This window comes from Pagrus pagrus (genome assembly GCF_965226575.1).
Source record: "Pagrus pagrus genome assembly, chromosome: 22".
In the NCBI taxonomy this organism is placed as follows: Eukaryota; Metazoa; Chordata; class Actinopteri; order Spariformes; family Sparidae; genus Pagrus; species Pagrus pagrus.
In genome coordinates, this window is record NC_140204.1 from 14,879,472 (window position 1) to 14,907,067 (window position 27,596).

The 27,596-nt window shown below is 38.9% G+C and overlaps 3 protein-coding genes across 4 annotated transcripts in view; 1 reads left to right on the plus strand and 2 right to left on the minus strand.

The window, feature by feature from the left end:
- Positions 1–5,995, plus strand: part of LOC311251749 (zeta-sarcoglycan-like) — a 40,582-nt gene extending 34,587 nt beyond the window's left edge. The window contains exons 7-8 of the mRNA XM_084344384.1: positions 3,672–3,795; positions 5,222–5,995. Coding sequence (XP_084200510.1) covers positions 3,672–3,795; positions 5,222–5,413 — 316 coding nt within the window. The 3' untranslated portion in view covers positions 5,414–5,995. The remainder of the gene's footprint in view (positions 1–3,671; positions 3,796–5,221) is intronic.
- Positions 5,996–11,714: 5,719 nt separating this feature from the next.
- On the minus strand, positions 11,715–21,413 carry LOC311251919 (uncharacterized protein). 2 transcript variants are annotated; one of them, XM_084344590.1, is made up of 18 exons: positions 21,252–21,413; positions 21,030–21,058; positions 18,671–18,737; positions 18,261–18,505; positions 18,081–18,161; positions 17,912–17,971; positions 17,670–17,828; positions 16,612–16,779; positions 16,448–16,511; positions 16,249–16,339; positions 16,025–16,166; positions 15,549–15,653; positions 15,220–15,319; positions 14,845–15,055; positions 13,892–13,966; positions 13,655–13,757; positions 13,067–13,173; positions 11,715–12,658 (listed from the first exon to the last, which is right to left on the minus strand). In XM_084344590.1, exons 1-18 carry the CDS (start codon positions 21,271–21,273, stop codon positions 12,559–12,561), a joined length of 1,929 nt encoding a protein of 642 aa, XP_084200716.1. In that variant the 5' UTR covers positions 21,274–21,413; the 3' UTR covers positions 11,715–12,558. The 2 variants fall into 2 exon arrangements, with proteins under 2 accessions (XP_084200716.1, XP_084200715.1); XM_084344589.1 differs by having other exon boundaries at positions 13,892–13,969.
- A 465-nt stretch (positions 21,414–21,878) lies between these two features.
- Positions 21,879–27,089, minus strand: mfsd8 (major facilitator superfamily domain containing 8). The gene is made up of 12 exons (XM_084343826.1): positions 26,695–27,089; positions 26,373–26,455; positions 25,988–26,031; positions 25,486–25,726; positions 25,286–25,399; positions 25,015–25,159; positions 24,792–24,850; positions 23,971–24,079; positions 23,699–23,833; positions 23,511–23,614; positions 23,057–23,283; positions 21,879–22,971 (listed from the first exon to the last, which is right to left on the minus strand). The coding sequence occupies exons 1-12, from the start codon at positions 26,751–26,753 to the stop codon at positions 22,765–22,767; spliced, it is 1,527 nt and encodes a 508-aa protein (XP_084199952.1). The 5' UTR covers positions 26,754–27,089; the 3' UTR covers positions 21,879–22,764.
- Positions 27,090–27,596: the final 507 nt, after the last annotated feature.

Genomic DNA, 27,596 nt, shown 5'->3' on the forward strand with positions numbered 1-27,596 from the left:
CTGTAGAAATATGGTCTGTAATAGAAGTAGGTGGATGTTTGGTGCTCGAGGTTTGTTGACACTGTGACTGATTTAACTGATGACATGTGGGAAGAAACTGTTATGTGTGGTTGTGTTGACATACATTGTTCTGAAGCACCTGCCAGAGAGGAGACGTTGAAACAGGTTGTGTCCAGGGTGTGATGGGTATGCAGTGATGTTTGTATCTGATATTTAAATCTGTGTGAGTTATATGTGTCACATGGCTGCAAGATACATTTTATCTAGGTCATCCATTCTGAAAATATATCGGCAGATATTATTTTATTGCTGATATATCTGTTTTCTTGGTAAATGATGAGAAATCGCAATGCAGTAAATGCCCAAGATAGAAACGGTGTGCACATTACAAAGTTTTTCTGACAACTCCCAGTGACAGTGGTTTAAAACAGCTTGTGCTTGAATATGTGATCAACTTTGAACCACAAAAATACTTAACTCATCTAACTCTTCAATGATGTACAGTATGTCAGTATACCTGCACTCGATATGGCAAGTTAATTTGTAGCACGTTTTTAATAAAGAAAAAAGCATTTTGATGTGCTGTACATGAGACATGAGAAAGAATTAAGACAAGGTATAAAGGACACACAAGGCAATGAAAGAAGACACAAAATTAGATTTTAACACAGGGAAAAAAATTAAAATGAGTTAACATTAAATCAAACAGAAAATATATAAAGATAAAAAATATAGTCTTTGTAAGTTGTGTAGAAGAACTGCACAGCGGAGTCTGAAGGGTGCCCTGAGGCTCATTATATTCATTATATATCTAGTTTTGTTGGTTGATGTCTTTGCAAAGGTAGTTTTATTCAGGCTCTGTATAGTGAGACATTTCCATGTCAGCCAGAATAGCAACGGTAACAAGTGTGGATGTATTTCTGCTGCAGGTCTATAAAGCCCATTGAGAGCCTGTATGTGATAGTGAAATATAAATAAACTTGACTTTCACCTTTGGAATCCCCTCAGTTACTTGAGTAGATATGCAGTATTTAAGCCAACCTTATCCACTGCGACTTCAGCGATGGCCATCAGCACATTTGGTCCCATACAGCTCTGCGATACGGTGGCCTTTCTGTGGAAAGGTCATCTTGAATGCAGCAAGAAAAGCTGCTCGGATTTCCCAGAGAACGGAAGAGCCTGTTGTCAACAGCTGATATGAGTGCAAAAATCACATAGGTTATCTGCAGTGAGTGTTTTACATATCAGAGTTTTCTGGTCGGAGCAAGATGCCCTTAAATATTAAATATTCTGGGTACAAGAAGCTCCTTGGTACTGAGGAGGATGGATCTTTGTTTTAGAAACTGAAAGATTCTGAACATTGTCGCATTTAAAACAAACTGAATTTAGCTCCATTTATTCGTCTCAAGTCAAAGCTGCCTACTTTCATTTCAGTGTCTTAATTGGTGACACTTTATGGGTCCGACGGTTTCCTAACAATTTTCCTATAAGTTAACTGATATGTCTTAAGAGGGTTCTTGGAAAGGACAATGCAGTTCGAACACGGTCTCCACTTTTCCATGAATTAGTACAGATAAGTAGTCTGGGTCAGATGAACGTGCAAAAATGTCAAATTTTTTGATAGGCAATTACTAAATTAAAGTTTCTCCAGTCATCATATGTTAAAATTTCCTTTTCCCTATTTTTCTTTAGCACATTTAAATGGTAACTCTTCTTGAGCTTGGAACCAGCAGTTAAATAGTGAAGTTAATATTTTAGTCAGATCCCATGTGTCTCGTGTATTACAAATAACGTGAATTTAACATTAACTGTAATTGTAATGTTAACCAGTCAGCAGTAAGGTGATTTAGACTTCATGCTGCTGTTGGAGCCTCGGAGACGAGACCATAAGTTTTCTGTACATGAAAATGGAAGCGGTGTGGGATGGTTATAAAACCCAAGAGACATTTTTAATTTAATTTAATTCATTGAATGCTTTATTTTGGACTGTGTCTGAAACAAGCACTCTTGGAAATTGAGCACTTCGTCTTCTGGCAACTGTGTGTGTGTGTGTGTGTGTGTGTGTGTGTGTGTGTGTGTGTGTGTGTGTGTGCGTGTGCGTGTGCGTGTGCGCGTGTGCGTGCAGCTGGTGATGACAGAGCTGCTTTGAATGGGGCGAATATATCACACACATCACATATCACGAACTTCTTATTGCACAGCTCAGTGCAAAGTGCTTTAAATGGGTCTTTTAATAACTCGTCTATCGAAGCCATGGATAATCAGTGGATGCTTGAGAAATAATTATTGAAAGATATGATAAGTCGAGAAGCTCTCCAACACTAATTCTTGTGGCTTGCTAATGAATGACTGAGACTCTGGGGATATACGGTATGTTGTTTGCTACAGGAGATCAATTGAGGATGTTTTTAAAACAATTATAAAGTGAGGCCGTGGCTCAGGGGTAGAGCCAGTGTCTTGTTATGGGAAGGTCGCTGGTACAATACCCTTGGTCTGCATGTCGAAGTGTCTTTGGGCAAGATACTGAACCCCAAACTGCTCCTGATGTGCATGGCAGCCACCGCCATCAGTGTATGAATATATGTATGAATTACTGTAAGTCGCTTTGGACAAAAAGCATCTGTTAAATGCCCTAAATGTAAAGTTAATTATACCTTAAGTTTATTTTATACAATAATGTTTTTTCGCTTATCCATAATAAATTATCAAATTTACACCACTTTTATCTGCTGTTAGTTGGAACAGCTTTTAAGAGAGCAACAAAAGTAAAAAATGTTCAGTGGAAGAGTATAAACAACCGAGCAGAAATCTATCTTGTCTGTTTCAACAGGTCTAGGGCACAAACAGTCCCAGGTCAAAGGCTCATTTCACAGATCCCCTTTAAATTCTATCTACTGAAAGCTGATTTAAAGTCAAAGAGGCTTTTCAAATGCAGATGAAATTCATTTGCTCTCCCCCCCTCTTATTCCAATAGTGCATAATCCGAAATGTGTGTCACTTTCACAGGCTATGGAGATTTAAGCGATTTCAAGACGGCTCCTTAAAGTCTTCCATTTAAAATTCATTGAAAACAGATTTGGGGAAGATGGGAGGGGGGGGGGAGAAAATCAATTTGAAACGGTTATGAGTTATGAAAACAAATTCCACATTGATTGGCTCTTGCACTTATCTTTCCCCGTGTAAACAAATAGTCCACGGGAGGAAAATGCAAATTGCATTAGCCTCAGTGTTGCTGAAGGTCAAAATCAGCTGATACAATTATGGGCTGTTTAGGAGCCATACTGGATTAGAATAATGAGAAGAGCTGCTTAAACATGAACAACGGCTTTAGTATTCCACAGGTAGAGATGATGTTGGTATAACTAACACCCAAAATATGTTTATGCAGCAGAAATATCAATAAGCTTTTTTTCCCTTTAAATGTGGGATAGTTTTTAAATGCCTCTCTGCTGTGGGTCTGTTGTCAAACAAATAATACATTTGGATTCCATCATCATGCCCTAAACAAGTAATTACACAGGCATATTCATAAGAACTGAATAGCAATGTTACCTTGAATGCTTCCCCAGATGTTAAATCAAACTGAAAGTTATAATGCAAATATCCTCTACAGATATAATCTATGAGTTCACACATACATCTCCTACCCTGTGCTCGTCTTTTCTCATCAGGCTCGAGTCTCCAACACGGACCCTGACCATGGAGGCTCCCAGAGGGGTGGAAGTGAGCGCTGCCAAGGGGCCGCTGAAGGTCAGCGGTCGGAAGGACCTACAGCTGGAGTCCACAGAGGGAGAGGTGAGGAAGTTGAAAGTTATGTTGGGAGTGGAGAGCTCCGTTTTGTGCCCTTATTTGTTTGTATCCTCTTAATTAGTTGTAATTTATTTTTATTTTAAGTCCAGAGTTAGTGTGTGAGATGGGACAAACAATCTTGTTGCTTTCTTAACAGTCTCCCTCCGTGTATCCTTGAGATCCAACAGACATGCAGCCTCGATATGGTATGCTATGGTATGAGACATTTTAGCCTTTGGGGACAACGTGCAATCCTTTTAGGCTTCCGGTGCAGCTGGCGTATATTCATTGTTTACGTTCTGATTAGCAACTTACAGCAAGACGCAAGAGTGGAGCTGAAATTGAGGGACAGCTTATATCTATAAACATACAGTTAATATACTTTAGATGTGTATATATAGATATATATATGGATACAACATAACAATGAATTAATTAAATAATGAGTTATGAGTAAAGGAAAATAGGTTTATTAAAGAGGCAATGTATACGAACACAGTAAAAAGATTATTTATTAATGAGTAATATAATTTCACATGAGATAAAGATAATTAGATAATACATGTACATAAGATAAAGAAAAATAATGAGTTAATATATACGTATGTAAACTAATTAGTTAAAGATGTATATAAGAAAGATTACGAGTACTTGTTTCATGTACGTGTAGGTTTATGTATGTATATGTATGTGTGTAACATACAGTATGTATGTGTAAATAAGATTATGGGATTAATGAGATAATAAATACAGATTATACAGAGGTAGTGGTGAAGGGGTAGGATTGAATAAGTCTGTATTCCTACTCCTTTTTGAACACATAAACTGATGTTTTCTATTGAGAGTTTCTGCATATAAATGAAGATGCATTTGTTTTAAAAAAAGCCAATAAAAAGCTAAATCAGTGTTAGACGACATCTGATGGGTTCTTAGATTGCATTTTGGCCAATGCGTTTCACCTGCATGCAACCAAAGCCCACTCAAACAGGATTGGTCAACACTATCTTAGTTTAGCACCTGCTAATTAACCATAAACACAAAGCTGTCATGGATTTTATAAGTTAAGTTTTAAATTAAAGTTACTAGAATTCATCCTGAGGGGCACATGAATGTCTGAACATGGTAATCCATCCAATCCAGTGGTGGTCTGACCAACTAACATTGCCATCCCTGGAGCCATGCTGCTAGCATGGCAGAAAATGAACAATTTTGTATTTCAAATCTTTTAATATTGAGATGGAGTTCTTCCTTCACTGCATATCCTGCCTCACCAGATCAGTGCTGCTGTATTTCACTCCACCTGTCATATTGTATTTACTGATTGCTCCAGAGTCATTTATCATTTCCACTTGGTAATGCATCACTTCAGGGCACTTCTGGGCGATGTTATTTGAATGACTTCCAGCATTTGTCTTGATGTTTTTCCTCCCAGATACTTTTAGACGCCAACATCATTCAGCTGGGTAGCCTCCCTGACGGCGTCTACACGGCGTCGCCCACTCAGGCCTCCCAGGAGCAGGCCGTATACGAGGTGTGCGTCTGCCCCAGCGGCAAGATCTACCTCTCTCCTGCAGAGAGCAGTTCCACCTGCCAGGCCATGAGCAATATCTGCCTGTGGAGCTGACCTGGGAGCAGTGATCGGTGAAACCTTCAATATGTGCTCCACAGAGATCGAGACTCCTCCGTTTGATGGAGAGTAGGACGGACATGGAGCTCAAACTCTTCACTGTCTGAGCTGAGTTCAGATAAGCACAGAAGCATCCGAGTCCACCGCCTGCACGGGTCTGTCGGAGGTCAGGACTCTCGTACCACCGACCGGCGTTGGAGGAGGGGCAGTCAGTGCAGCTTTCTGAAATCAGGAATATCACATACGAACAGGAACATTTCCACTACCTTAGAGTCCGAGGAAACACCCTTTATTTTTCTACTTTAGGTTCATCGTAAACACACAGTGACTGTTTTGAAAGAATTGATGAGAAAAGGTAAAACACAGGTGCCTTTAGCTTTGAAAGAAGTCGTATTGTGACCAATGTTGAACCTGTCAGTGAAGTCGGAGAGAGAAAGTTAACTGTATTAAGGTTGTGATGATAGAAATACACAAGTAAGCACAATTCTGTCATGTTTTTATAATCTCAGTAGATATTTTAGTTTTTTCCACTATGTCAGCAGCTGTTTCATTTGGAATTAAACATGTTTTTATGTGGCACACATTGCACTTGAAGTTCACTTGAAGCTATTAAGACCTGTTAACAACAAAACATGATGTGTTGAATGTTACGTAAAGCTTCACAGGACTTCTCCACTTCAAGGTAAATATTCTGCCTTTTCCTGATGATTTTGATACTAAAACATGAGTGATTTAGTGGATGAAATGATCTCTCAAGAAGGTTCATTTAGCAGCTGTTCTGGAGCTTTAGAGCATATCAAATTATCTTCATCAGCAGATGGAGTTTTCCCAATTTTCATGGAATTGCAGATGTTCAGATTTTTTTTTTTTTTTGGAGAACTACAACTAAGGCTTCTCGCCCATTTTGGCTTCATTCTTGACCTTGAAAGACAGTAGCTGAGAAAAAGATCTCACCACAAGGTCCATTTAGTACCAATTCTAGAGCTTTTAATATTATAATATTAACTTTGACATGGATGGAAATACTTTAAGTGCTCTGAAAAAAATCCATGACTATTGAAAATCCTCAATCTGCTAATAGGGATGATGTCAAAAGTTTATAAACAGCAACTTTTTTACATGATAATACAATTCATATCGTCTTTATCTTGCATCTTTTTTAGGGTTCTATACATAAATGTTGACACGAGGCTGGCTGACCTTGGCACTGCAGCTGAGAGCGAGGCAGGCAGCCATGTGTCAGCAGGTCTGCCTCGCTCCACTCCACTTCCTCATCCTCCGTCATCGCCCTTGCGGCAGAGACCGACTGCTTTGGTAAGAACTGTTAGCGGCCCCGTCCACTACCCACACTGAGTCTTCCTATAGTGGCGTTGTGATGGTGTTATGCTTTGAACATACACTATAAAAGATTATTTTGTTTGTGTGTGTCATCCTAATTAGCAAAGTGTTAATTGAGATGCTGCAGATTCATCTCATTTGCCTAAATGACATTCTGATGTGACATGTCGTACTGATGCTTTTCCAGCCAAATGAAATGACAAATCCAAAAAATGATTTATTACATTTAATTTAAATGTCTAAATGACCTAATCCCTAATGTGACTTTTTCATATGATACAACCGCAATAACCACCACTGAGAGCCAAAACAACACAGGCATGGCTGCTGTGAATGGGAATGATAATAATAAACTTTATCTTTACTCTAACTTTTCAGTGCATTCCAGAACAGTTACAATGGTGCTTTACATGTTTGATCCAGGATTAAAACATTTCAGGACTGCAATGAGCCAGATAAAATCAGACTATTAAAATAATATAAACATAAAATGGAGACACTCGAGAGGCAGGCAGAGTAAAAAACAAAAGGTGAGCTTTAATAGCAATGCTGAGGTCAATGAGAAATGCAAAAATACAAATACAAAAGGAAGTAGACAAAAAGCTAGCAATGAAAGGAAACAAAAACAGAGAAAGCAGGCAAATCCTAATCCTAAATAAAGTACAAACCAAACGAGCACTGGGAACACAAGCAGGGATACAATGAACACAAGGAACATGTGGGGAAACAGAACAGACATATTGACAAAACACAGGCCTAAATAGATGAGGATTAATGCACAAATGAAACAGAGGTGGGAAAAGGACAAAGGGAGGAAGAGATTTACCAAAGAGAATTACAAAATAAAACAGGAAATAATTAAACCAAGAACTTAAACCATGACAACAGTAATATAAGATATAACAATAAAACAGAAATGACATGTCAGAAATTAAATGTTGAGCTGATATAATAAGTTAATCAAAATAGAATTAATTGACAAGTATTTAGATCATTGATGAATCATCAATTTTCAAGCTAAACCATCTGTCAATTGCTGCTTTTCATACACGCAGAGTCTTTGGAGTTTTGGACTGTTAGTTTGATAAAAAAAAGCCATTTGAAGACGTCACTTTGGAGTTGTGATGTGAGCATTTATCTCATTTTTTGACTAAACGATAAATACATTAATTGTGAAAATAATTAAAGCAAATATTCATATCTGAGAATCTGGAATTAGAGGACTTTTTGCCATTTCAGCTGAAGAAATGACTTGTTGATATGATATGTTGATTATCAAAATAGTTACTTTTCTGTCACTCAACTAATCATTTCAGTGCCTGGATGAGAGTGAAATGAGATTATTACGCGAAACAGGATCAACGCAGTGTTACAAAGTGTTGCTGTGTTTAAATATATGAAGATAAACAGACAAAATAAGATCAAATTTAAAATGTCGAACAGACACTGAAACTCTTTGTTTTTGAGTAAAGTCTTGCCTATGTATAGCCTCAGGAAAAAGAGCACAAACCTGTAAAGCACAGCAAGTGTAACATTACAAAAAAGAAGAAATGGCTCAAACATCCTCTCTACAGATGCTATCAGCTACTTTATTTCATTATTCCCTCTTTCCCTGGAATGTTGACATGTGTCTAACACAGAAAAGAAGCTCCAGCGTTTCACCTGGAGCCTCAGACATTATACAGGCTTTCCGTGGCCACAGGCAATCTGAACAGAGCTGGCCCGAGGAGAGTGTTTTAGACCCGGGGTAAAGAGCGGATATTATCGTAGCCTGCTGCTACACAGTCACGGCTGGGTGCACATCACAAGTTTTCTTGCTCTAATTAAGCCCAAAGTTGCCATCAAAAAGCCAGATGAGTTGCAAACGACTGCTTGTAGCTGCTGTATTTTTATCTCGTTTTCAAAAGAACATGTGGAATGGCTCTACAGACACCAGCTGATCTGACTGTTTAAATCTACACTTTAAATCTCTATTTAACGGTTGAGATTAACGAGAGCAGATACTAATAGATAGGACTTGATTGAATTTGACCCCGCTGCCTCACCATCTTGTTTGACTTGACAAGTCACCTAATTATCCCTCAGACAAAAGGTTGTTCTGCATATTTTTCATGACTTGTGTGCTTTTTAGAAAGTAGCATCATGTCTCTCTAAACTAATAATTCACTCCCATCCACAGGCTGTAATACACAAACTCCATATTAAGCGTGCAGGATGACAGGTGAAAGGTGGTGGAGACTTGCAAAAATTCAGTAATCAGTTCGCATTAGGGAGTTGGATGTTTTTGCTGCTGGCTAAAGGCCTCCATTTCTGCATTTCTGATCATGCTGAAACATTAATTTGGTTCCAGCAGGCAGCAGATGCTTAAGACCTCAGAGATCGTGGCTGCTTTAGATTCATGCCTTTATGTGCATGTTGTTATAAAAAGTGAATGTTTGTGTTTTAATCCTGGAGACAAAAGAGTTTGTGCCAAATAGTTGTGAGAGTTGGGGGGCGCAAGTTTGACATATGATCAAATCAGAATGGAGTCATCAGGTTCACATGAGACAAATCACATGCTGGGTTTCATTCATGAATAGAATCATTTTATCTCAATATCGAGCCTGTTTCTATTTCATTTGCAGCGTGTGAAGACCATTTTAATCAGTGAGGAATGTACTGTATATATGACCTTATCCGAGTTGAGCTTTGCTTGCATGCAACTCCTTATTTATTTATGTATACTGTACATTTTAAAGTGACTATTTTGTGTCAGGTTATGTATCTAAAAAAGTCTTCTGTGACCTTGAGTGCTCACTTTAACACCAAGATCACATCCTCAGAGGCTCGTTGGCATTCAAGACAACACTTCTTTAGGTCTGTTTTGTATTGTCACAAATTATCTACAGATCTTGTCGCACACAGTAGGGATACGATGTGCGATTAATCAACTAGCCAATTCAACGTTGCTCCCCTCGCTAGTCAGTGCCGGGGATACTAGTCGCTTAACTGCATTATTTTGTTAATGTACACAGTTAAATTGCATATTGACATCTGCACTGACAAGTCATGTGTTTATTGTCCGTTACTTATGTTAACAATTCTGGTTACACTATTTATGTATTTGCTATGCAATTGCGTTCACCTATTGAAAATGCTGTTGTAATAATTAGGCACGTTCCCTAAAGATTTTTTTTATTGAAGGTTATGTTTTTGCCCATATCCATTTGTTGGTTGGTTGGTTTGTCAGCAGGATTACACAAAAACTACTGAACGGATTTCCTCAAAACTTGGATGAAGGATGGGTCTCGACCCAGAATAGACCCCATTAACTTTTGGTGCTGATCTGGATAAAGGGATGGAACCAGGAAAAAAAAAAAAATGCTCAATTACTTTAAAGGTGCACTATGTAACTTTTTTACAGGCCTATAAACAAATTAAGAGCCAGGGCTCTTGATACATTTTAGATGCACTTTTAAAGCCTAATGTTTACAAAAACAAATATAAACATTTGGCTTTAGAGGAAAACAAGCTTATATTTGTAGTTATCAGAACAATAACAGCACATTGCCCAACCAGAAATCCTACACGTCAAGAATATAGTACTATACAACCAAAACTGTCAGAATTCCAAATAACTCTCATAATAAACTGTACATGTTACAATATAATGTATGATGTTTAACCTTACACATTAGATTGTGCTCAATGTTGACTATTTTCTTACTTTTAGACTGGCCTAAGTGTTAAGCTTAATATTTGGATACCATGTTTGTGTCCTTAAACTTCACAATCACTCTTCAGATTGCCTCATGGTTGATGTTGCATCAACAAACGCCGTAGAAACAGGTCATTTTTCAGTACGCTCAGGCAGAAATGTCTTGAATCCAGCTTATCTAGAATCCTAATTAATAAGTGTTCTACTAATGTGCTTCTGTGTAAAACATAATGTAGAATCTACCAATTAAAAGCACATCGGTGTCCCTACTGCTGTTAGATAATGCAGGCTATGTACAGTCGCCCACATAATGAAGTGAACTTTGTTGAAATTGAGGCTGCAGGGAAATGTCATTAGCACAAAGTACACAAACCTATAGAGTATTAACAGCGCCACCGTTCATTACTTCAGTTTCACATTAAGCTGAGTCTGTACATCAAATTATAGTGATTAACTGTTCAAGCTGCTGGTGCTGTTGTTCCAGGTGCTGCAGAAGAGCGCAGAAGTCCATCCCAGCATGTGATAATGGGATGTTTATAATATCTACGTAAGAAAGTTGTGCCGCAATAGAAACATCTAGGTGTCAGTTTTCACAATGCCATGTATACTTGGAGGATTATTCCAGTTGCCTGTTCAGCCTAGACCCAGTACTTAGCTTGTGCTGCCATCTATTGGATCCGAGAGCTCAAGCTCACATTTGGAAAAATTCAATCAACTTGAGTTCAAAGCTGGATTATCGCCTGGACAATGAGGGCAGATGTCCCAAGAGACCTCCAACGCCCTGGGTCTACTGTAAGTCTATCAGTTAGATTAATTCAGATTTTGTTCACAAATATGCACCACAAGTAACTCAAGGTGGGTTACAGCATTAATCTATTGATATAATTTATTAATTCATATTGTGCTCATTTTGCGTATATTACATGTCTTTTCTTGTTTTTATAAATTACCATGCTTTTTTAACCAAACATTTTCAGCTTTCTTCCTCTGGCCTTTAGGGGAAAAGAAAGTAGAAGTTGCCATGTGTCCTTTGTGTTTTCTGTACATTGATGCTACTTGATTGTTTAAAGTCAATCGCTTGTTTATTTTATGTGAAACTTTTAATGCTGCCGTCTTGGCCAGGACAGGACTTTTCCCTTATAAAAGAATGAATCTCAATGGGAATATTCCTGGTTAAATGATAAAGGAAAACTGACCTATCAACCATACAGTATATTCTGGGGCTCCTTGTGGTTAAAGATGTTTAAATAACGAGACAGAAACTCTGAATATTAAAGAATCTTTAATTCTTGCATTTAGAACATAAACTCCATCATTAATGAAGAAATCTGAATAAAAGAACAAAAATATGCCACCCCATGATCGACCGCTGCTGAAAAGCTGGAAGATTTTAACTTGTCTTATGGATGAAAAATGAACATTAACAATTAAACTGTGATTAACTATGCAACAAAGAAATGCCAGTTGTATTACAGAATATAAGGATTGTTTATAGCAAGCAGCTTGTGTTATATCATAAATGGTTAAGATTCTAAATGTTGATAATGAATATAGATGAATTCGATACAGGCCATTAATGTGAGGCTCTTGTAATACCTTATTAAGTAAAGTAAATATATGTAATTAAGATCAGCATAAAACATCTGTGTGTCTATGTCCACTGAAATGACCGTTTAACTTGATGTAGACAGTTTGCCGGACAAACTGTTTAAAAATCTGACCTCAAGTGAATTATGTAATGTACAAACTGATTTTCCTGAATACTGACATTTAAAATAGCCTCCCAGAATATCATCGGTCTGGCTTTAACGATCGTGGCATTGAGACATTCTGGTTAAACACCTGGAATCATTGTACATAAACCCAGTAATTTAAGGCTTTACTTTTGGTATTAAAAAAATATAAAAGATTATCATTTGTTTATCAGTGGGCCTCGTTTTCAGACTAATACTTCTATTCTTTCCATTTTAAACTAAAAGAATTGGTGGCCTACTAAAAATACTTCAAAAGGAAGCAAAGCCTTAAAACTGTGTGGATGAATCCGTGACGGACAATATAAGTGATTGTTTTTATTGATAATTGCAGTTAATAGGCATCTTGGTTCCTTTCAGTGTTTGTAATTGCCTCTGTAGTCGGGGACTTGTCTAGGTGGACGAAAAGGTCTGTAGCCTCCAACTGCATTCCTCCCATCAACGCAATTGTTCTGCCTGGAAAAAAAAAATCAAATGTTTACACATAATTACTGACAAGTGTTTCAGCTGGCATGGTTTATTTAAAAATAATACCTACTAGGCTCAGTATGGTACATGTTGCATCTTGCTTGTTTGATCTATATAGTAACAGCCATGCAAAAACATTTTTTTCTGGTTTATTGGGTATTGTGTGCTGTAACTGTTTCTTGGTGAACAGCAGAAAGGTGCAGCAAGTTCCTATCTGAGTCTTGTCATTGTGTGTTTGCAAGGCAACCACCAGAGAGACGTATGGATAAAAAATGCTGTTTGTCAAGAATTAGTTACAGTATGTAACTTTGCAGAGAGTCAGGCTAGCTCTTTTCCCTGTTTTCAGTCTTTATGCTTAGATAACAATGTGTCAACTATGTCTCTAAAAACACTCACCCCACATTCTCATCTTCAGCTTTGAGGGCAGTTCTGGAAATGCCCATGCCTCGAGGAATCCTGTCTGGATATCTCACAGCAAGCGTGTTGCCGTTCAGCTCAGAGCCCTGACAAAGTGGCCAAAGATCACACAAATTAAGTATCAGTCAGCTTGAAGAAAACAGATCTAATGAGTGCCCATTTAGGAGAGACAGCAACAATGTCTGTATTGGTGGTCAAATTCAAGAGCCCAATCATTAAAAGAACAGATGACAGGGCTCATGGGTACAATGTAGGAGGTATTTGTAGCTGAATGTAGAAATAAAACTACATCTTTGAAGCTTTGTAAGCATTCTTGTAGAGCAATAGGTTCTGATAATACAAATCTGCAGACAACTAGTTGAAACTGTAGTTGCAAAAAGTAGCCAAATTATAAGAATTCAGGTTTTCACTCAGTCTTGAAAAACCTCACTTGCCTCTTTGCACATATTAGCAGCATTATAACATCACAAAATGGATGTAAAGTACTATGAAAACAAAATGGCTACCACCCAAGAAGAGTGCACATGGTAATTTAGGCTCATTAGTCAGAGTTCAGGGTGTTCTTACATGAAAGCGCCGGATTGCCTCTTCACAAAACTCTTGCTTTGTATAGTTTATGAAGGCACATCGTTTGAAACTCAGTAGCTTCACACTATAGACAAGCCCGGCCCTGCAAGAGAAGACGAGTCCAAGTAATCACTTCCTATTTTTTGCGTGTCTGACTACAAAGGTTTCGGATAAAGAAAAATGTATTAAGACGAGAAGTGTCTCAGTAGCACGAACAGTAAACCAACGTTCTCTTACTTGTTAAACAGGTTAGTTATCATGGTCTCTGTTACTGGGTAAATCAAGTTTCCCACCCAAACTGGAAACAGCTCCCTGCTGAAAGAAAAATACAGTGATAAGATAATGTGACATGCTCTGCAGAGAATATTTGTGACAAAAAAAACAAAACACCATCATTCGTAACAAAGTTTGAACAGCATGAAAGCATTCAATGATTTTCTGCTCTCTTAGAATATACTGTCTAATTAGACAAGAAGCAATCCCAATAACAATAAGTATCCTGTCTGTAGAGCGCTTAATTAAGCTTGTCAAATACCACAGCTCAGTGACTATCATCCAATCCACATGTACAAACAGCAGCCCTTCACAAAGGACACACTGACACTGCAAGTATTATACAGCAGCTCCAACAACCCCCAGTATCAGACAAGAAGTAACAAACTGGATCTGTTTTATATACATTATTGATGCATTACAAAGTTGTGACTAGAGCTAGGCAATATGACCACACAAGAAAGTCTTGATTTTTTTTTTCTCTATACACATGCCACAAGACTAAAACATCTTAAAATCTTGAGTGTGAGGACTCCATCTGCAGAGTAGTTGAGCATTAATTAAAGATCTGCAACCATCTGCATGTTTTAAGCCAACAACTGTCACTGATACCGATCCAACAGCTGACAGAGAATAGAACTAGCCCCATAAATCAATGATTTTGATCATTGTAAGGGTAGGTTGACCGGGTATAAAGTCTTGTACAAGCTAATCTCAACTGTTTTGTCAATAAAATACTGCCAAGCGTAATCTCAGAGGTCATTATGGACTTTTTCAAGGCCTGAAAACGGGAACTGTGGCAAAATATTCAACTCTAAGGAAACATGGCCATATTATAATCAAAATATGCTGGTTAGTCGTTGTTTAAGTCATGTTTGACATTTCAGACACTGCAGTGTGACTGAATCTATACTCACTGTGGTGGGTGATCTTCACTGGTGGCCTGATCAGGAGTCTTGACATTGGACATATTCTGGACTGGGCCTAAGGGTTTGTTCTTATTTGGTGTTCTTGGTGCCTCCTGCGACTGAGGAGGAGCAGCAGTGGTTATGTTGGCTGAAAGGACAGGAGAGACACCGCTGACATTCGCTACCCGAGCCAGTGGGAGCGCGCCATTTTGAAAAGCTCCTTAAAACAAAGACAAGTGTTTAAAATTAGTATGGTGTACACATGTGAGTAACCAATGAAATTTGGGCTTTCAGGAAATGCCCTCCAGACAGGTTCACAACAACAAAACAAAGGGATTTAAATCTAATCCTGGATATTAAGATCCCAGGCAGGCAGACACTCACCTTGTTGTTGGTTTAATTTGGACAGAACCTCTACCGCTTTATTTACTGTCCCATGTATAATTAAGGCATTTGAGCTCTGCTCCCGGGTGAAACCGTACTCCTGAAACAAAACACAATTTCAGGTTAAAACACCTCCTGCATCCTCATTTCTGTTATTATTGTGGCCTTGTCTGTACTTGTTTGACAGAGAACTGTACAAAAGAATAATTGTCTTGAGTTTTTGTCTTCAATAAAATGCTGGAAATAAAATGTAGCCTTTATTCTTTCAATCTGATTAATCGACACATTCATTTGTTGCAGCCCTAGACTACACATTTGTTGTTACACACCATTAGCTGTGTTATCTGCACCCGCATTAGTTCCTGAGCAGCTTCTGCACATGTACTGTCCAGTTTGAGAACCTCCATGAAGGCATGAGCAGCTTCTTCATACCTCTGGAGGAAGAAAAGAAGAAACAAACAAACAAAAAATGATGAGCTCTCACGTCCTCAGGACTAAATCAAAGTTCAGGCTCATTGAGTGTCATGGCCGCTGGACTAATCAGCCCAGTTATTTTTATGTTTACAGCAATAGCTAGTCAAAACAAGTCTGAGTAAATAATGACACTTGGAATTGATTCACTGGTGTTGAAACAAGGCCAAAGTGATCGGAAAGTCGTTCCAACGTGACGTACTGGAGGTAAACCAAACAATGAAAACACTCGTGAAAAATTACTTTAACTTTGAAGTTAGTCACATCTTGTTAAGAGGTGGATCATAGTGTTATGGTACAAACACTGATGCAGACCGGTTTTGAGAATATTTACCTTTAGACCTGCCAAAGCTCTGCCTTTCCTAAACAGACCTTTAACCCAGCCTGGACACATGCTCAGAGACAGCTCTGCATCAGCCAGCGCCTTCGTATATTCTTGCATCTTTTCAAAACAGAAGGAACGGTTGCCAAACAGCCTGCGACAGAAAAAAAAAATGTTAAAAAGTTGCATATGTGATGTGTAAGAATGATCAGTGAAGTAAAGGGTCATGTTCTTACTTAAACTCTGTCGGGTTATATTTAATTGCATCCGTGAAATACTTCACAGCCATATTAAAGTCTCCAGCACTTGCAAACTTATTTCCCATATCTATAGAGAAAGAAAAAAGGAGAAGATTTAAATCTCACTGATAATTTACACCTTAATAAATATTTATAAATCATGAGTGTTTGTGTACATGAGATGTACAAAACTTACTTGCACGATCAGTACTTGCTTTTATATTATCTTCAAGAGTGGGGCTCTTTGGGGCAGTAGAGTCCTGTCCAGAGAGCACAAGAGAAATGAGATGAGCATCAGTCATTAGAATAGTAATCCTGTTATTTCTGCTGAGAATTTGTCTCAGATGCAGAATTCTTCACCTTCTTCTCTGCCTCCAGGTCTTCATTAGGTTCGTCAGCGACGGTTTTCGGTTCTCCTTTAACCGGGGTCTTCTTTTTCTCCCTCCACTCAGGTTTGGGCTTCTGCTCCAGTTTCCGCCTGGCTATAAGAGCAGCTTTACTCACAAAAGTACTTGTCATATCCAGTTCCTTAGGAAAAAAATGGAAAGAGACACAATGAGTCACCATCCCAAGTGGTTAAGACGTACAAAGCAGAGGAGTGCACGTTTATTTTCATGGGTGGCATGAGCAGAAGCATCTAAATTTTTGCACAGTTATGACAAAGTACAATTTAGGTATTCCCGTTTGCAATTTTGGATGCATGCCTTGTATTAGAAAAGGTCCTGGGACCTCATTTATTAAAATGAGCTATTGTTTATAAAGCTCATGGGCTGTTTTTCATAAAGCTTGCTAGAACTAAGGGTTGTTCCACCTGACGAAACTGTAAGAAAATTCTTAGAATGATGGTGTTTAATATTTTTTTTCTGAGGAGTAGGGAGGTGGACTTTTAAGAGCCTGAGGAGTTTGGTAAGCAGAGGAGAAACAGGGTAGATAGACAAACAGGAAGGAGAAATGTAATCCAAACACTGATTGACAATGAGTTAATGAACTGCTACTGTTTAGAGTGTGTTTGAGAAAAGTATGACTCACAATTTATTCAGAGATATTTATTACATAAAATAATTTTTGTGTTTATAAATAACTACTTATACCGGTTTGTTTTTTCTGGCTTAAGTCACAGTGGACTGGACGCCCCTGGACCAAGTTTTTAATGAAAAACAAGAAAATCGAAATGCTTCCTCGTCGCTCATTTACAAAATGTCCTGCATCAGTATAATTGAATATAGGCAGACAACATACGCATTTATCATTTCAGCATATGCAAAGGCTTAAATACAACCTCTCACTTTAAGTGACCAAAGTAAACTATAGACTTATTATGGACACCGAGATTTGATTTAATGCAAACATGTTGTGCATAACACTCTCTACATTAGAGATAAATCAGTATGTTTGACAACAGCATGAGCTCCTGGTACCTCAGAGTCGTCCGAGTCGTTCTTGGTGTCACCATCTTCATCACTGGACTCGTCTTCACTACCGTCACTGCTGTCTGTATCTTTCGCTGAAGCACTGGAATTGGATTTATCATTAACCGTTTTACTCTCCTCTGCTTTGGATTGCTGTGTGTCGACTTCCTGTAACACACCACAAAAAAAAAGAAACATTAGTGCACACATTAACAACACTTTAAAATATGTTGCACAAAATTGATGACTACCTCTTTATTTTTTACAGGGTTTTGTTTTGCCCTCTCAAGGCGCCTTCTTTCCTTCTGTTTCTGTTGGACAACAATACACACACACACACACACACACACACACACAGAAGTTACACAATTTGACATTCACCAATGCTATGAAACTCATATTGGACGTTGCAGACTTTACCTGTTTCTTAAGACGCTTCTTGTCAGCCTTTTCTTTGCTTTTTTTCTCGTCTTGTAATAATCTGGCTTTTCTTTCTGCATTCTAAAAAGAGCACAGAGATTGTAACCATCTCAACTCACTTCACATTATCATGAACTAACTTGACAAAATAAGAGCGATACAAAATAAAAGTGAACTCACACTCTCTTTGGGTTGTACTTTTACAGAGGCTGGGAGAGGAACGTCTCGAGCTGCAGCGTAGTAATGTGTTGGAAGTGGATAAACTGAGCCGGATGACCTTGTATGGTTCCCACTCAATCCTCTATCAGTAGTCCTGTCAGACAGCCTTGAGTATTGACGGGAATTGTTTTGACCATGCGCCCAAGGGTCAAATTGGTAATCCTCCTCACCTGTATCATCTAGCTCGTCAGTATAGCCTATATTGGCTATGAAAGAGAACTTTTGTTAGTTTCCTAACAGTTTCCTGAATAAAGGTTGGTAGGTAATGCATTATCACAAATAAAACACTGAAAACAGTTGGTGTGTGTGTGTGTGTGTGTGTGTGTGTGTGTGTGTGTGTGTGTGAAATGTGTAATATGATGTCTGCTTACCAAGAAGGCCCAGTCTTACTATCCGTTGAAACCCAGGACGAGAGTCAAACATATCCACAACCTTTTGCTGGACAGGAGAATGGGAGAGTTGATGTAAGTTCCACATAGTTTCTTACAAACATCAGCTCAGCATATTCAGCCTGGAAACTTTAACTTTCCGACATGTACAGCTGTGTGCCAGTACCAGTGCCGACTGCAACCTGGAGTTGTGGTGAGTTTACTGAAATTGATGCACTGCACCCTTAAGTTTCACTTTCCTTTCATCAGTGTCAGCTGACTCACTGGATCATCAGCAGAGAAGCTATTTTCTTTGCACTGATACAACAGTAAACATGTAAAACCAACAACATTTACAATAATTTACATAATGTGATGAGAAATTCAAATGCATTAGTGGGCACAGCTAAATGTGTTGTGCACTGAATAGTAACCAGTGTCAAACATTTGTCTGGAGCCCTGAGACTGCATCCAATTTGCTGAAAATGCGTATTTTAAAACTTTAGAATACCCTTTAAAGTAGCCGGCTGTACTGGAGTCATTAACTGCACAGTATGTCACCAGCAGAAATGTAAAGAAAATGAGGAAAACACTGAGCTACAGATAAAGTCTCAGGAAGTGAATTATCAAAGTATGTAAACAAAGTCAAGATACTGCTTTTGTTTATCTTGCTGTCCAATATTAAGCTTTTATTTTGTGTGTCAAAAGAAAAACTTTTGTTTCATATTATGCTGTATTGTTTATTTTGACATGACACTTGAATGATGCTCTGTGTTGTTCAACAAGGCACGGATGCAAGCAGGAAATTTGCATGAAGACAACACACACAGACAGAACAGGGTAACATAGGAGGGATTCTGGGATCCTGAATGTCACATGGCCTTTGTATGAAAAGTCTGACACGGACCAAAAAACATACTTTTCTTTTTTTACTTCTGACTTGTTTAAGAAGGAAACGCACAAGGTGGAATTAATAACATTAACGATGGCTGCTTTCCATTTAGCTGAGCCAGTTTCAGGGCTCTGGTATCGTGCATGTTGACTCAGCCATTATTCATGTTATCTGTCACACCTGTGCTTTCCTGCCATGACGAGTCATAATGTCGTGCCATGCAAAGGATCCATTATACCGCAAACCAATCCTACAACAGACACAATCACCACAACCCTCTTTCCCTCTTTTACCATCTATGTAAGAATCACAACAAACAGTATGTAGAGAGTCTACAGATGAGAGACACAATAGTACAGTCAAGTTGAGTGCTCAAAACAGGAATATTGTATATTATATAATATGTTTGATTGAAAATGTGCTCAAAGTGCAAAATAAAATGAACAGAATTTCCTTAAATGCATTTTATCCGTCACACACACACACACACACACTTATGTTTTGTTTTTTCAAACTATTAGAAACTAAAGAAAATGTCCTATGAACATGAAGTTTCCTTGAATCTCTAAGAGATTTTGGTCATATTGCACAGCCTCAATGTCAGGGCCAAGAAATTAATCACAGCAGTACAAAGTTTATAATTTTGGCTGTATAGTTTTATATTGCCTGCTATCAGCCTGACCTACCAACACATTACACTCAGTCAATTTCACTGGAGTGGACAGAGTCAAAAGGTCGAGACCCAGGAAAGTTGTGTAATTATATGGTAGATGGTGCAATTTAGAGTGAATCCTCTTAATATTGCATGCGGTGGTCTTCCAGCAGTGCACAGAGAAGAGCATACCATCCACATGGGGGAAGATGGCGCTGTCCAATGTAAACAATGTAGCTTTCAACACAGGAAAGGAGGCTATGCATGCGTTTGATCCACCATGTGTTCTGATCAAAAAAATTCTATTAAACATACATGTTGTGTGGAAATGAAAACGCAGTGTGTGGCTGCATCTTGCAAAGAACGTGGTTTTATGTCTCTCATATCATTGTTTTCAATCCAAAGTGGGTTTTAGCGTTTAGATTAACGCTGCAAAGCTCCTAATCTGTGTTAAAACGTCGTTTGGTTCATTGTTTTGCGTCGTACCATCATGAGAAGTACGTGAACGTTAACTACGCACTTCACAAATGCAGTGTGCAGACAGGAAGGAAGTACGTGCATTGTTGAAAGAGTCTCAAAACAAACATTAGCCAGCAAGACTGATCAAGTTTTAGTCTGATTAATCCACAATTACTTTATAAGTATAAAGATACACGACGGCTGTTCATACATTGATGACATGTCTCCACACAAAGCAGTATTATAACCCCTGTCTGAACGACAGTATCGTCACCCATAAACCAACATGTGGGCGCTTCCCAGATGCCGTCGCTTTTGGGCACGCACAAAGAGGAGGACAATGTAAAAGGTGTACTTACGAACATTGGGATATGTGTAACATTATACTCTGAAAGAGAAAGAGAGAGAGAAAAAAAACAGGTCAAATCTTTCTGTATTCTCGTTAAATAAAACCAACAGGACGTGGCAGTCATGTATCTGTGTACAATCGGTGGTAACTTCCAACTAATTGCTACGAGCGAGCTAGCGTGTTAGCTTGAAGTAACCAACTTCTTCCAAGAGGCCAACGTGAATTTACTCACCTTCTTCTTGATATATCTCCATGTTTATTAATACATGCCTTCTCACCGCTTCATATACTCGCACATTCGAGTTTATTACTCGTAAACACGCATTAAATTAACGCTATTGTGGACAGCCCCTAACTTTTGCTGCTGGCATGTCTTTAGCGCGCTCTCAACACCTCCCGCGAGAACGGACGCAACCTGGGATTTTATTTTTTAACGCATGCGCGCTGCGACACTACTTTCGGGACGTCCTTTGCTGCCCTCTGCTGGTCGCACGGTCAGTCAGCCTCTCTTTATTATGTATTACAATATCCAGCCTACTGTATATACTTAAGAGTCACTATACTACCCAAATAAATGTAATAATAACAATATTTCTGCATGTGCACTGGTGCATTATATAGGCCAATGTATGTCTTTAAATATAATTTTTATTCACATTTATTTCATGTAAATAGCTTTTTTTTTTTGTTGTTTTCCCTTGTGCTGCTGTAACATTTAAATGCTGTCACGGAGGGTCAGTGAAGTCTTTCATGGTTGTGTATTGTTTTGCATCATGCACATTTTGCATCAGCTTTTTCTGACACAATGACTTATCAACCCTGATAAAGATAAACATTAAGCGAGATTTAGAATGTAACATCACATTAATTATTTAATCAACACATTCACACATCAGACACAACCTGTAATTTTAAACAACCACAAGTGGAGACGTTATCAGAAATAGGAAAGATATTATATCATATTCCTTCGGAGGAAAACACCTGAATGTGGAAATGTTTCACAGGAAATTTTTCATCTAAACCCTAAATGCAATGTTTGCTTCTCTCACACAAGCCACATTTCTTGCACGACAACAATCATCGCAAACACACACACAAAAAAAAAAAAAAAAATGTTCAATCAGTAAATAATGTACAGGGAATGTCACACCTAATCAAGCAATCACAATTAAGCCGTCACCACATTTTATGTCAGTAAAAATTAAATATAAAACAATCTGATCAAATTTATTTTCAAGTTGTCAAAGACATTCTTATAACATTCTCAGATCTTTCGTTTTGTAAAAGTAGTCTGTTTAAAAAAAATGTTATAATTAATTTATCTTTGAGAACAACAATGCAGTTACATAAAACATGAGCTTTCAGTAACAAATATTAAGTAATTTGTTGATTTAAAACAATAATCGGTTTGATATCATGGACCGCCCTCATCCAAGGCAATGTCATGTAAGATTATAAAAAGGCATCACATGGCTTCTTTCACAACAAGTGAGTTAAAGTGCAGCTGAAGCGCAAGCTCCCTATTAACTGGCGGTGCAGCCATGAGAAATAACCCAGCCTTATCTCTTCGACTTCGAGTTTAAAGGTCAACCCTGAGTCACAAAATCTCAAAGGTTTATTATCAGTTACCATATTTTAAAGTAAGTAACATCAACAGAGTATTTTAGCCTGGACTTTGGCTTAAAGTCTTTGAGAATAAAAGTAGGAATCTGCCATCAGTGTCTTCAGTAGGGGTTCACTTGTTACTCTGCAGCTCTTCCGTGGCGTACAGAAAAGGAGATGAGTCTGTGATAAAGAGAGCTAAGGAGGACGATGGCCCCTACCACCATACCACAGATTAGGCTGAAGGCCCAGCGTGGTCCCAGGACAGTATAGATCTGGGAGACAAAGACTGGGCCCAATGTCCGTGCCGCGCTCCCTGAGGCCGTCAACCACCCCATGTACACACCCTGCAGACAGTGAACAGGATTTTGAGAAGTGGTTTAAAGCACTATAATCATTGCTATTTTAAAAATAACACTACAGTCTTCATACCTGAGGTTTGGGTCCAAGGATTTTGGAATACAGTGTGTAGGACATCACGTTGCAGGCTGGGTATCCCACCCCGATGAGGAAGTCTGATGAGATGTACTGTGCCAGGTGGATGGCAGGAGTATACTGGCACCATGTCTGTTCGTACGGGCAGCCTGTTGGCTCCAAAGAGCTGTTGGAAGCTATCGTGGCTTCAGAAATGCGACTGACCAAAGAGTTGTTTTTGAGGTCTGTGTTTTGAAAAGAAAAGCAGAACACGAGCACTTAAATTCTCTGCCAGACTCAGTTATAAACAGTTATCTAATGTTACTCTCAGCTGTATTCTTACAGCCCAAAGAAATCCTGGTAAAAAATTCTGTTAGAAATCTCAAACTATTTAACCAAAGAATCAATGAAAGCAATCAATCAATGAAAGCAGAAAAAGCCAGACAATTTGTAAAATTAAAACAGTGCACACCTGCCCACTGGATCTTCGGGTAATGATTTCCCCATGGAAGGAGAATAAAGAAGCCAATGAATATAATGGCCAAGCCTGCAAGCAACACAGGACGATCCCCGACCCTGGAGAGAAACTCTTATTTAACCAAATTCATTGAAGCTGAAATATATTTTTGATGTAATCCACACATGCATGAGGGAGGGCACCTTTTAGAGGCAACTTTTACAGCCACAAACACCAATATAGATTCAAATCCAATGCAGCAGATGATGATGCCATTGTAGAGCACAGCTTCCTTCCTTGTCCAAGCAAACATGTCCATGGACAGAGGGGTGGCAATTCTGATAAAAATTACAAAAATGTACAGCGTCAGGTTTTTCAAACTTTGATAATGAAGATGCAGAGATAAAGTATTTTTAAAAAGTGTCTTGGCTATATCTAACTGGATTTCCTCATTAGCGTGGAATGAAATACATACGTCTCAAAGACAGCAAAGATGAACATGACGATGAAGAAGAGGACGTTGGAAGTCAGGACCGCTACCTGATCGATGGTCTCCTCAGTTTCTTCACTAATGTCAACTCTATCTATGGGAAAGGGAAGAAGACAATAAAGGCTTGACTAAAAAAACAATATCCTTACCAATATCCTGCAATGGATTCTACACTTGTTAAATGTAATTTCTTATTTTGACAATTATTCTCAGAGGTATTAGTGGTAGAGGCTTGAACAAGGCTGCCCTGTGGTGCTAGGCTGCCTTGTGTCATGATCTCTCTCTTGGTAATCTCCACTACACTGGACAAAAAACACACTAACACACTAACATTGGGCTTTTATCTTCATTGGGAAAGGGTACAATTGACATTTATTCCGGTTCAAATGACCATGCAGTTGTTATGGATATTTCTGGGCTCCACCCCTTTTCCACCCTAGTTTCGGACGCTGGCAACTAAATACTTCCTATATTAAAAATAACCATAGTAACATTGTCGCCGGCCTCCATGCTACCTTTTGCTGTTCCCTGTTTTCCGGGGTGTTCGTCACATCAAACACCACAAAATAAACAGCAGGCAAACTCGTCTACCTACATCTGCTGTTATTAGCTGGTTTGTCCATATAAAAAAGACCCATATAAAGTTCTAACTTTGGTGTAAAATTATATTTTTATCACTTCTGTACGTCACATACTAGGGCCTCTGCAGCCCACTTCTTCTCTGTTTGTTCACTATATCACTACCTGTTATCAAAAACTTTACAGAAATTTGGTTTGAAAAAAAGGAAGAAAGACAGAAGTAGTACCTTCTGATGTGTAGTTGATGGCTCGAAGATGTCTTCCAGAGTCATCAACACGATGCTCTCTGTTGACAAGAATGAAGCAGACATCTTAACCAATTAAAATAGCATTGAGAAACCTAATACTGTACATACACTGACGGAACCGCAGCAGGGATCTTATTTGCATGTCCCAAAATCTGCAGAAAACAAGGAGGCAAATTGTGCATACATGAAGGGAAAGCCTCACCTGAGCACTAAAAGAACCAGCAGGATGTTGATGATACCAAAAGCTGCAGCCAGGAAGGCAGGAGCAGTGTACATGTTGAGCTGCAGGTCCAGGATATTTACCGTGACACCTTTCTCTCCAATGAATGACAGGCATGCCTGCAGCGCTACCATAAAAGGATATGGTTAAAACAAGGTTAAAACAAACAAACCCACAACTTTTTTCTTGTCGTTTGTCCTGTCTTACACACTGCACACTTATCACAATATGGACAAAATATAGCCAGCCCTACCTGGTCCCAGAATGAAACCCAGGGCCTGACAGGCACTCATGTTAGCCATGGCACTGGTCCTCTCCTTCAGTGATGTGGCCCCAGCAACATAAGACCTCACCACAGCAACATTACCTGCCATGAAAAGACCAATGTTAGGATACATGTGTCATGGTAAATGAGAATCACAGTTATTTAATCTTTAGACCCTCACAAATCACCTGCTCCAAAGCCCACAAAGGCTCTGGACAAGAGCATGTGGACCTTGTTATTGGTTTTGGGCAGGTATGCGTATGCGTAGTAGATATTGGCTGACAGGTTGATGAAGATGGAGCACACCAGTGGCTCCCTGCGTGGCCGGTAGTTGGACCAAAGACCAAAGATGGGTGAGGCAATCATCTGACCGAGACTGTAGGCTGCCACCACCCATCCCAGGAAGCTGGCATTGGCGCTGTCATCAATCTACGAGAAACATAACCAACACAGACATTTAACTCAACTCAACTTTGAGAGTCTCATCATTGATGCTCGCAAGTACATTTGACACATAACCAGAACGTGCCCTTTACTACTCAGTTTGACTAGTGCACAGAGCAAGAATAGCATCATTTGCATCCTCTTTCACTTCCTGTTTAGCCTGCAAAGATGGCCTTGATTTGTATTACTGACATCAGCAGTGTCAGTCAACAATCTTTAAGAAAAACAATTGTAAGCCATACATACCCTTTGTAAGTAGGGCCAAAGTGACGTGATGACAATTGTGAAACCTGCAAGGGTACATAAAACACAGATGTTAAATATTGTTTTATCAGTCATATCATATTAAACAGAACCAGGACAAACACATAGAAGCACCTTAGATAACACATCTGGATCTGTATGCATCTCTACCAGATGAGGATTTCTCATTTTGCTTTTTAAGATGTACTTTGAGTCACAAAACAGCTCTACTGGCACTGATCCAGTGTCTCCATCAATACACAGAGCAGTTACAGGACAGTTAATCATTATCCATTTGTCTTTTCTGTTGAAACCCTGATGTGGTGTCTCTGTAACGGGATTTCTACATTAAACAAATAGAAGAGTCCAAACTCATGGGCATCCTCACCTACACTGCTGAGGAACATGGTGAAGTACATGACTCTGATGGACCTCCACCTACTCTTGTAGTCTTCATCCTGAGAGTCATCACTGTAGTGTAAACGGGCAAGATGATAAGAAAGTGCAGGTGATTTGAGGTTATTGATACAGGCTTGTACACAAAACATAAAACAACAAACCTATGTCACCCCAAAGGTTTACATAATGCATGGCTCACATACAGTACAAGCTTAATAGTCCTTTGCACCTGAAACGCTCCTACTGTTTACCCCACCTGAGGTCACAGTGGCTCATTTGTCAAGTCTGTGGCCATTGAACTCTGCACTCACCTGCTTGCATCATCACCGAGCAGCGGAGTGGTATCGTCAGAGTCAACAAGTTGAGCCATTTTAGCTAAAAACAAAAAAAATAACTGCAACCCCCTAAAATTAGGACGAACTTCGGAGATGTAAAACAGAGGCGCTAGGTCGCCATGTAGCCGAGGGTCAGTGAACTACACAGCGGTCGCTAACTACGAGGCTTCTGAAAAGCTCTGGAAAGCTAGCTATAGTATCAGCTAACGTTAGCAACTCAAACTAGCACTGTACATTCTTGCAAATACGCTAACGTAACCATAACCACACATCATGTTCGGCGGAGTGTGTCGTAAAATAACAAAAGACGACACTTTAAAGCGAACAAAACTGGACTATGATACCACAGACAGCGAGACTTGAGAACTGAAGTCGAGCAGAGTTTAACAGACCTCTTCCGGCTCAGCTTTTCAAAATAATGTGAGTGAGAATCAAATTAAGTTTTTTTTTTGTTTGTTTTCACAGTCGACTGTTATACCGTGGCCCAATAATTCAAAGCATTGTTTATAAATTATCAATATGAGCAGTTTTAGGACATACCCTTTCATTTGTCAACCTTGACCAACTATACGCATTTATTTTGAAGGTACAATCGCATAACATGCTTACCCTTTCCGGGATTTGCAGTTTAACTTGATGCAGTGCTCTCACGTGAGAATTTACCGACCACATAAACACGGCCGTCCCTCAGATGCACATCTGTCACATCTGTGTTTAACATCTTACAGCCACTGTTTTAGCACAAAAATACAAAAACAGGATATGTTACAGTCTAATAATATGCCAGGTATTAAAAACAGTCAGATGTTGAATACATTCATGAGAATATTTTGAGAAATTAACTGAGGATGACACATTTCTATTTAGACAAAGACACA

Coding starts and splice junctions, on each gene's coding strand:
- LOC311251919 (XM_084344589.1), bottom strand. CDS start 21,273: ATGGAGATATATCAAGAAGAAG. Junction 18,738..21,029: donor TTACACATATCCCAATGTTC/GTAAGTACACCT, acceptor TCTCCTGTCCAG/CAAAAGGTTGTGGATATGTT. Junction 12,659..13,066: donor GCTGAAGATGAGAATGTGGG/GTGAGTGTTTTT, acceptor TTTTTTTTCCAG/GCAGAACAATTGCGTTGATG.
- mfsd8 (XM_084343826.1), bottom strand. CDS start 26,753: ATGGCTCAACTTGTTGACTCTGACGATACCACTCCGCTGCTCGGTGAT. Junction 24,851..25,014: donor CTGGTTCTTTTAGTGCTCAG/GTGAGGCTTTCC, acceptor TCTTGTCAACAG/AGAGCATCGTGTTGATGACT. Junction 23,834..23,970: donor ATCTTTGCTGTCTTTGAGAC/GTATGTATTTCA, acceptor AATTTTTATCAG/AATTGCCACCCCTCTGTCCA.